This window comes from Macadamia integrifolia, chromosome 5 (genome assembly GCF_013358625.1).
Source record: "Macadamia integrifolia cultivar HAES 741 chromosome 5, SCU_Mint_v3, whole genome shotgun sequence".
In the NCBI taxonomy this organism is placed as follows: domain Eukaryota; kingdom Viridiplantae; phylum Streptophyta; class Magnoliopsida; order Proteales; family Proteaceae; genus Macadamia; species Macadamia integrifolia.
The window spans coordinates 8,276,384-8,286,005 of NC_056561.1; the positions used below are offsets into that span (position 1 = coordinate 8,276,384).

The 9,622-nt window shown below is 36.2% G+C and overlaps 2 protein-coding genes across 2 annotated transcripts; one reads left to right on the forward strand and one right to left on the reverse strand.

The window, feature by feature from the left end:
• Nucleotides 1-764: 764 nt before the first annotated feature.
• On the forward strand, nucleotides 765-5,964 carry LOC122080292 (probable inactive poly [ADP-ribose] polymerase SRO2). Its single transcript, XM_042647247.1, has 7 exons — nucleotides 765-899; nucleotides 1,062-1,233; nucleotides 3,297-4,332; nucleotides 4,908-5,149; nucleotides 5,237-5,322; nucleotides 5,434-5,571; nucleotides 5,660-5,964. Exons 2-7 carry the CDS (start codon nucleotides 1,140-1,142, stop codon nucleotides 5,753-5,755), a joined length of 1,692 nt encoding a protein of 563 aa, XP_042503181.1. The 5' UTR covers nucleotides 765-899; nucleotides 1,062-1,139; the 3' UTR covers nucleotides 5,756-5,964.
• A 2,607-nt stretch (nucleotides 5,965-8,571) lies between these two features.
• Nucleotides 8,572-9,306, reverse strand: LOC122078169. The gene is made up of 2 exons (XM_042644041.1): nucleotides 9,249-9,306; nucleotides 8,572-9,057 (listed from the first exon to the last, which is right to left on the reverse strand). Exon 2 carries the CDS (start codon nucleotides 9,048-9,050, stop codon nucleotides 8,694-8,696), a length of 357 nt encoding a protein of 118 aa, XP_042499975.1. The 5' UTR covers nucleotides 9,051-9,057; nucleotides 9,249-9,306; the 3' UTR covers nucleotides 8,572-8,693.
• Nucleotides 9,307-9,622: the final 316 nt, after the last annotated feature.

The window sequence follows — 9,622 nt, forward strand, 5'->3', positions numbered from 1 at the left end:
TTTTTTTTTTTTAATGAAAATGGGGAAAGAATACTTAAAACATAAAATGATAGAACAACAAAACCTTGTTCAGTCATTTCAATTTCGTTAAAAAAAAAAATGAACAACTATGGTAATCATTCCTGAAACAGATTCATCAAACACCATTTTTTTTTTTAAATAGTATTTTGACACAAAAATTGAAAATTCTGTTTTTGACACGAAACGTTGTTTCTCAAACTAAATGACTACCGACTATAGAAAAAACCTTTAGAAGATTACTAAAATTACCAACTAAAGAAAAAAACCTTATAAGTCTAGTGTTGACTACGCCTAGACACAGGTGAGCACAAAAAGATCACCTTATCACCCTGCTCTGTGGTTTAAAGATGCTTCCATACAACCTTCTATTGGCCCTATACAATAGTGTTGCCTGCTGCACCAGACTGGCAAGTTCTTTCTCTTTTTTTTTTTCTTTTTCTTAAGGAAAAATATGCTTATTTGGAAACAAGGCTTCCTCCACCCAAACACAAGCCCTGCAAAATGACTGAACGCCCCTTATGAAAGTTAAAAGTCCGACCACTATTAATGCTCCTAACATTGCTCTTATTGGCCCCGACGTTGATGCAACGTCACTTAACCAATGGCACCATTCCAAGTCGAGCCAACAAGGGCTAAAGAGCTAACATTGGCTCCTTTTGAAGCCTTTTTTTTTTCCTCTTTGAATTTTCAAATAAAAGGAAACTATGAATTGAAAACTATTGGTTCTTTTGTAACTGATATTTCTTTCTTACACTGGAGGTTTCGATGATAAATCTACACTTGTCAATTTTGTTTCATTGTTTTCTCCTCCACTTTCATTCTATATAAACAAGTATGGTCATTGGGTTTCTAGCATCCAATCTTCATCATCTAGCTAGGTTCTTTCTTTTGCATCCTTCTTTACTTCTCATTTTTCTTTTTTTCTTTTCTATATACAAGTTTTTTTCATCTATAGCACGAGTAATTCACCTCTATATATATATATATATATTTTTTTTTTATCTGTTTCTAACGAGCTTAGCCTTCTTTTAATGGTGCAGAATATCAGAGTAAATCTCAAGTTTAAGATTCCACCAGAAGAAAAAAAATAAAATAAAAGTTTGAAGAAAGCTTGATAGATGGAAGAACAAAGTGAAAGAGGAAGAGGAAGAGGAAGAGGAAGAGGAAGAGGAAGGCGAACGGGAAGGGGAAGAGAAACACACCCTTATAGATGTTAGTTCTTTCTCTTGCTTTGATTATCTTCTATTTATTTTTTTTTAATTTAATCTAATTTTTTAAAATTTTCTTATCAAGAACATCTTCTCGTTATGAATCTTATCCAATAAACCCATTTTTCAATTTTTATAGCCCATAAGGTCATAGAGGAAGGGAGAAAACACGAAAGTGAAATTTCTCTCTCTCTCTCTCTCTCTCTCTCTCTCTCTCTCTCTCTCTTTTAATAATGAGTAAAACAACTTGTTGGGTTTGGATTTAACAACTGCACTTATATGATTGCATGTACCACATATATCGTGGTTTGTTGTCATCCGGCATTGTTGTCTTTGGGGATGTTGGTTCCTTGAGGTGTTTAAAAAGAAAATTTTGGTATGCATACAATCCTTACGACTTGAACACAAATCCGTTTTGTGGTCATTTAATCCATTAGTTTTTTTTTTTTTTTTCTTACATATATTTTTTTCTCCAAGTAACTTAAAATAGGTCAAGAGAACCATGCTCGCTTGCAATGTCACTATGACAGTGCACAAGTCAATGGAAGGCCGCACAAAGGCATCTGGGTGGGTCAGCAACGGTGTCTTTTCACTCCTGCCTAAGTTTGGGCGTGAAGACACCCAAGTAGGCAATGTTCTTTTCTCCTTAAAATATATTCAACGAAGCCTAGAATTGTCCCCCTCCCCGCCCCCCCCAACCCCAGAGAAAAAGTACATGGAGGGACCACCACGACAAAACATCCTATCCTTGAAGCCGAAATAGTTGGAAGGAAAAAAGAAATAACGTTGGGTGTGAAATTGACCTACAGAATGCATTACAAGTTAGCTGGTTAGAGCATTAGCTAGGGCTTCTTAGGTCTCTCCCATTTTCGTAGAGTGTCAAAATAAGTGTTACGGAAAATCACGCTTACAATCAGGGAGCTTTTGACACATTGTTTAAAAATAAATGTGGGACTTAAGTACATAGGAAAAAATTAAAGAGAAGGAATATATTTTATTAGGGAAAAGTTTCTATGCACAGCCATGCTTGTGCATGATTGGCATTAGGTGATGGGCATAAATCTACACAATGCTTTAGAGGTTGGCTAGTTGCAGCATTAGCTAGGGTCTCTTAGACCATAAGCCAGCTTATTAGGCAAAAGTTTCTATGCACAACCATGCATGTGCACGAATGGCATTAGGTGCCGTTAGAGGGGCATAAATCTACATAATGCGTCACAGGCTTGCTAATTGGAGCATTAGCTAGGGTTTCTTAGGTCACAAGTCAGCTTGAGCCCTCTCCCATTTCCATAAAGAAGGTAAAATAAGCATTACAAAAACTCACATTTATAATCAGGGAGTTTCTGACACATTCTATAAAAATAAATGTGGGATTCAAAATACATAGAAACAAAATAAAGGAAAGAATATATTTCTTTTATTATGCAAAAGTTTCTACACACAGCACAACTGACATTGGCTAGGTGTAGTCAGATGGGCATAAATCTATACAATGTGTTAGAGATTGGCTAGTTGGAGCATTAGCTAGAGTTTCTTAGGCCATATGCCAGCTTCAGCCCTCTCCCATTTTCATAGAGAGTATCAAAATAAGCGTTATGAAAACTCACATTTTTAATCAAGAAGCTTCTGACACATTGTTTAAAAATAAATACGGGACTTAGAATACATAGAAATAAAATAAAGGAAAATAATATATTTTATTAGTAAAAAGTTTCTATGCATGGCCATGCATGTTCACCATTGGCATAAGGTGCCGTCAGATGGACATAAATGCTTATATAAAATGACATAAACACCCCTACCTCCTATTTCATGGAGTTGATCTGAAACTCCATGCACTTTATTATTAAAATTTTATTTTATTTTTTATAAAATAATAAGCCATATTCTTATATAAATGTATTTTTTTTTTTGGTGGGGGGGGGGGGGCGCGGGTATATGTGATGATCAGTTGAAGTTTGAAAGCATTTCTGGGTACTAGTATTACAAACTTAAGAGTGTGATTTTTGAATAATTTCTACTTTCTCCATATCACTATAAATAAGTATTCCATGCAAAATGCTGTAGGTACAAGAGCTAATGCTAGTCAAGTAGTGGATGAAACAGCTCCTAGACGCCATGCACGTCCCAGGCGCCTACCACTAGATGGAAATTGTGCAAACCCACAACAACCTCAAGCAGAAACCCTTGTGACAAACCCTATGCAGTCTGCACCACCAAATGATAGTGTTAGCCCTATAAAGCCCTGCTGCTTGAAAAACAAAGGGCATTGCGAAAATTACAGTAATTTTATCGAAAGCGGATTGCCTCAGCGTGTTCTGATTTTCTGTGTCAATGAGTGGGTTGATTTTCCTGAAAGACCAAAGAATTCTTTGATTGAAGCGTTTCAGAATGGAAAGTCTGCAAATATTGTAGTTATCAATGGATCAAGATACTTAATCGATTTCGTCAACATGGTTCTTATCAATCTAGAAGATAAGACTCAGAAATCAATTGGGTGGATTGACAAAGCTAAGAACTGTTTCTTTCCTAAGTTTGTCATTGATGGAGGTGTTATAGCAAGAACTGGAATAGAGCAAATTATTGCACAGTACAGTAGTGGTGGTTCAAATATGTTAATGCCTCAAAATGGCAACAAAAATTCCATTGATGATGTTGATGATGAGACTCCCATGGTCAATAAAGTGACCATTGTAGACAATGGAGGCCCAAGCCAAGATGTGCCCATGAGTTTCTGCATTGATTCCTTATTATCTCAAAGAGGGGAGGAAGTGGATAAAAATAGTGAATACTACTTTGATGTGCAGAACTCTTTCATGTCAGGATTAGGGAAATTTGTGGATCCAGGTTGCATTTTGGGAGTTTACCAGTATAAACCAGTGAGCTTCCCAGCTCTAGCTCAAAGTTTGGCATTCCAGCAACAGGTGAAACGCATAAGAAAGTTCAGAGGACACTCCAATGTTTGCCGTGCATGGTTTGGTGCTTCCAAGCAGGGTATAACCAACATTGTTCTTCATGGCTTTGGGTCTTGTATCAACTCACTTGAAGGTATTTCTTGTGGCAATGGTCTTTATCTAAATTCAAAAGGAAACTCCTACCTCAGGTACCTCTACTATATCCACTAACTTATTTCTATGATTTCGCTTCAACTTTGGATTGAAAATTTTCACTTTGGTCGTTCTATGCACCACATAAATTATAACGCTTCATTATTTATCACTTGACACTACATGGGTTAATCTGTGTGATATAGGACCCCAGATATTTCAGTGACTAAATTTTATTCTAAAGTAAACAATGAAAGTTACTCAAACTCGATTCAAAGTTTTAGTAAAATTGCCAAAATGCTGTCAAATGGAGATTTAAAAAAAAAAAAAAATGGCATCTTTTGTAATTTTAGCTACTTTCTTTATTCATTTTATGCTGGAATTGTACCAATGAGATGCTTGATTAGCTAGTCCTCTATCACATGGGCTAATCCATGTAGTCCCGTGTGGCAAATAGTGAAGTGTTATACTTTACTAAGCATAGCAACGGGAAAGAAAACTCTATTTTAATTAGACTTATTCTGAGTATTATATATCATTACTTATGCTACTTAAAGGTCACTCTCATATTTTATAGAACCATTTTGAATCTCAATCCCATTTGATTTCTATCAATTTTGGAATCTTACAGTGCAAAGAATAGCAAAGTTGATGAAAATGGCAATCAATACATATTATTGTGCAAAGTAATAATGGGGCGCATGGAGAAAATAAAACCAGGATCAGCTCAGTGGCACCCAAGTTCTGATGCTTTTGATAGTGGTGTTGATAACCCACTGAATCCAAAAACTTATGTCATATGGGCTTCTAATATTAATCTTCACATAATACCAGAGTGCATTGTGGCTTTTCATCTTTCTCCAACCTGCAGAGGTAATCAAAACTTCTAAATAAATTTCTTTCTTTCATTCAAGAGAAATATTATTTATGCTTCATTTGAATTAATTTTTCTTCCAACAGATTACCTTGCTGGGCTCAACACCAATCATGATATGGATGGAGCACTTAGGTTTACAAAAAAAACTTATTTGTGGAGTGATTACATTGTAAGACAATATGAATCTGACTTAACTACTTAGAGAATGAATACCAAGAATTGGAATCCTAGTTAACTAGAATGTATTGGAATTCTTTTTCTTTTTTTTTTTCATATATAGGTACACACTCTTCAGCTGCCTCCAGAGGCAGTGCCATTCTCAACAAAGATTTCAATTCTCAAGCTATTTGCTAAAGCTCGTGGGACCATACCTCCTATAGGAAGAGCCATATTAGACAAACAGTTTCATGATTTCAGGGTATTTTTCCTTTAATAATTAAATCACAGAAATTATTTGTATCCTTGAGTTGGTAATACTAAGATGTTCTATTGGGTTTTTGTCTCAGTGCAAGTTAATTGACAAAGATCAGCTGCTTATGAAGATGAAGGAGACTGTGGGTGACCAATTGTTGGCCATATTGAAGAATATGGAAAACAAGTAGTCGTTTCAGATGATTTAGACATCTTTAAAACTGAAAGTAATAAAGAACTCAAGGGCTTTGTTTCAAATTTATGCTTTTGGAACTTTAATAATCAGTAAGACTTTATTTGTAGTATTGGCTCCCTTCTGATGACAATGCCAAAGGTGAGGTCTACTACTTGTTTTGTGGTTGTATTCGTTTGGGTATGTCCAATCGTTAATCTTTGTAAATACTTTTTCTTTCCATTCTTCTTTAGTATTCTTTTTTCGCTAAAATATCATTTATATTAAAAAAGGAGAAAAGAATATAATACAGAAGGGATACAACACCCAAGCGAAATAAAGATAATTAAACTGAGAAGAGCAGAGACGGACTTAATCCACCTTCGGCATTGCCATTAGCAAAAAAAGCCATCAGTCAAATCTCCTCCAGAAAGAGTTAAAGAGTGAATTAGAGCGCTATAGCAGTCTATATCTCGGACGACCCGAGGCATCCATGTCCAGGTCCATTTTGACCAAGGCCGGCCAAGATGTCATTGGCAGAGAGGTCTCAAAGCAAGCGGCAGACTTTGACAAGTAATCCGCTATAGAATTTGCTTCACGAAAGTAGTGCGTTATCTTCCACTCCACCCTTTCAAGGTAGGGTAAGCAGTTAATCCACCTTTGCCAAAGTTTCCAAGGAATTTTTTTTTTTCTGCAAAAGACGAACCACCGTGACTAAGTCACATTCTATCTATAAACTTTACACCCCAAATCGGTTTGCAGCTTCAATTCCTACAATAATAGCCTGAAGTTCTACCTCAAAATTTGTGCAAATTTGAAGGAACTCTCTGTAATTATATAACACTTCAGCCTTCTCATTGCGCAGAATACCTCCCCCGCCTGCTTTTCCCGGATTACCCAACGAGCAGCCATCTTCTTTAGTATAACCTGATCTTTAGTGGGAAAAAGAAAAGGAGGTAAGACTGAATTTATGATAATTAAAAAATGTGTATGGTGTTTTCGGTTTCTTTGTTGCTTTATTTGGAATGATGCATGAAGGTGACAGACTTCCCAAGAATCTGCAAATAAATTTTCTATGTTATTGTGAGCTTGGGAGACTGCAATTAATCTAATTGTTTACTATTTCTTGTCTACAGTTTGAGAATCACATAGCTGTATGTCCACATGTTTCACATTGCTATTATTTTCTCATTGAGTTAGATACTAGAACTCTTAGAAAGTTTATTTGTCAGCATGTAGATCAATTATCCAGAAGATGTTATAACTTGTATGCTTAGTCCCCTCTTCTTTCTTATTTTTGTTTCTTATTATTATAGTAGATCTTTAGTTGTGTATGTCATTGGTCATGAGTTCAAACTTTGGAAACAATCTCTCCTGCAAAGTAGGGGTAAGGCTGCGTACATTTGTCCCTCCCAGACTTTGCAATAGCGGGAGTCTCATGCATTGGATTGCTCTAACTAATTGATCATCGAGAATATGGTATTGATGGAAGAAGTTTAGTTTAAATACAAACTTGAAGATTAGCTAGGATATCTTTTATATTTAGAGGAAATAATGAAATTGATGGCCTTAGTGAAAGACAATATCATTAGTCCCCATTAAAAAAAATAATAATAATAATAATAATAATAATCATAATAATGATTTTGGATAGATGTTCTTTGGAGAACCCAGGAAGGTTGGCAGCTGATAGCCTCTTACGTGATCACTTGGGTAGAGTGTTATTTTCCTTTGGAGTGTTCCTAGGAAATAATACAAATTTTGTAGCAGAATTTGTGATTCTAATTAAAGGTATTGAGTATGCAAAAGACTTGGAAGTGGAGTGGCTATGGATTGAATTGGATTCAGTAGCCATGGTCATCTCAGTGCAATCTCAAAAAATTCCCTGGTACGTGGAACTAGATTGATTGGCTCTTCAGACTTATCTAAGATCGATAACGTGAAAAAATCCCAGTTTTTCAAGGAAGCAAACTTGATTGTTGATTTCTTGGCAAAGGAAGTGGCAAAATCAGGAGCCTCTTCTATTATGATTAATTTTCCATCTCATATTAAGGATGAGTTAGCTAAGGATGCTACCTCCAGACCTTGATTTAGATTTAGATAGTGTTAGGAGAGCCTTGCTAGTGATAATGTTGAAGGAGGGGGTGCCTTTATCATTTTAGTGGTTGTTTCCGACTGGCCTCTCTTTGTATGATTTTATCTTTTTTCTTGTTATAATTTTCAATACAATCTAATCCGTCTAGGGAAAATAAAAATTCAAAATTTTGAAGGCTACCCAAGCTCTTGGGATTCTGGTGTTAGAAAAGAAAAAAGGATTAGCCAGCCACATTGCCTATTGGGAAGATTGAATCGACCAATTTACTTGTAAGTGAAATCAAAACAAGTCCCACTCGAACAGTGACAAAGTCTATTGAAGCTGTACCATAGATCTAGTGTTTTCTTACCTCTAACACTCTAACTACTAACCACATAATACCTATCAAAAGAAAAGATACTTTGGTTTTGTCATGTGAGTTTTGGATAAAGAAACAAACTAAGGTTTTGTTCTGTCAAATCTTTATAACTCCAAGGTCATGACTTACTGAGATGAGTGCTTCAGTTTTGGATTAGGGTCCCCCCCCCCCCTCTCTTTCTTGAGTGAATGAAAAATATATTCAACAGTGCTTCAGCTTTTGGATTAGGGTTAAGGCAGTATAATATATTAGGGTTTAAAAAAAAAAAGGGGGGGTGGGGGTTAGGATATAAATCCTCATCCTACCGTCATCATCAATTTCAAAGATGCAGAATTCCCCAAAGATTTATCAGTATCAACATCAAGTAAAAGTGGATCAGAAATTCCAATAAGAATTCAGAAGCCATTATTTTTATTTCTCCACCATTGTTTCAGACAAGAAGAAGCATACACAATGCCTAATGTTCTAAAGCACTTGGTAATGCCCTCTCTTTGTTTTACTTGCTCATAGCATTATCCAATCGGCCAAAACATTGATATCAACATTGTCAACATTGTCATCGATTGGGATTTCTACAATAATAATATCATCATCCTTATCTTCACTGTGATCATTCGGAACCTTTTTCGCGTCCTTCGGAACATCTTTGTCAGTCATCGCCACCTCTTCCTCTTTGCTCTCCTGTGGAGGACCACCCATCTTCAGAGAAAGGTTCACCATATTGTCTCCATGACCCTCATTTTCATTCGAATGGGAGTCCAACTTCACAGTTAGATCAAAATTGTATTCATCGCCTTCTGCGATAACGTCGAGCTTCATCCCGTTACATCCAAAGAACATTTGCCTCCTTCCCTTATTCATCGTGAAGCTGCAAAATTATACAGTCAGTAACAATGGAGGTGGTCAAAAACCCTAATAGAAACCCTAATAGATGAACCCTAACTTTAGTTTTTGAAAGAAACCCACCTTTTTTACAGTGATTTTCATTTGAAAACTTTTGCCTAAGGTTCATGAAACCATGAAAGAAAACAAAAGCTACAAAAAGATAGATCAACTTACGTTTGCAGAAACCCTAATCTCTGATGTAGTGGAAGCCTTTGATGGGGGTGGGGGGTGAGGGGGGTGGGGCCGTGGGGGTGGCTAGCTAAATACAGGAGCGTAGTGAAGAAAATGCAAAATATGGAATATAGGTGTACAGTTTTTGTTTGACACGTGGCTAATTGGTGTTCGTATACGTTAATTTAGGAAAGATTTTGCATTAATGGCTTCTGAGAAGCTCACAGCCTTACTCGTCTTCGCTGTCTTTAGTAGGTCTTTTGATTCAATGGAAGCATCCTTATATGAGCCAACGTCTCTGGGACATCAGATTGGAATGTTTTTGACAATGTAACTACCATTTATCTGGAATTAGTGCATCAGGTGTCAATGGTGAT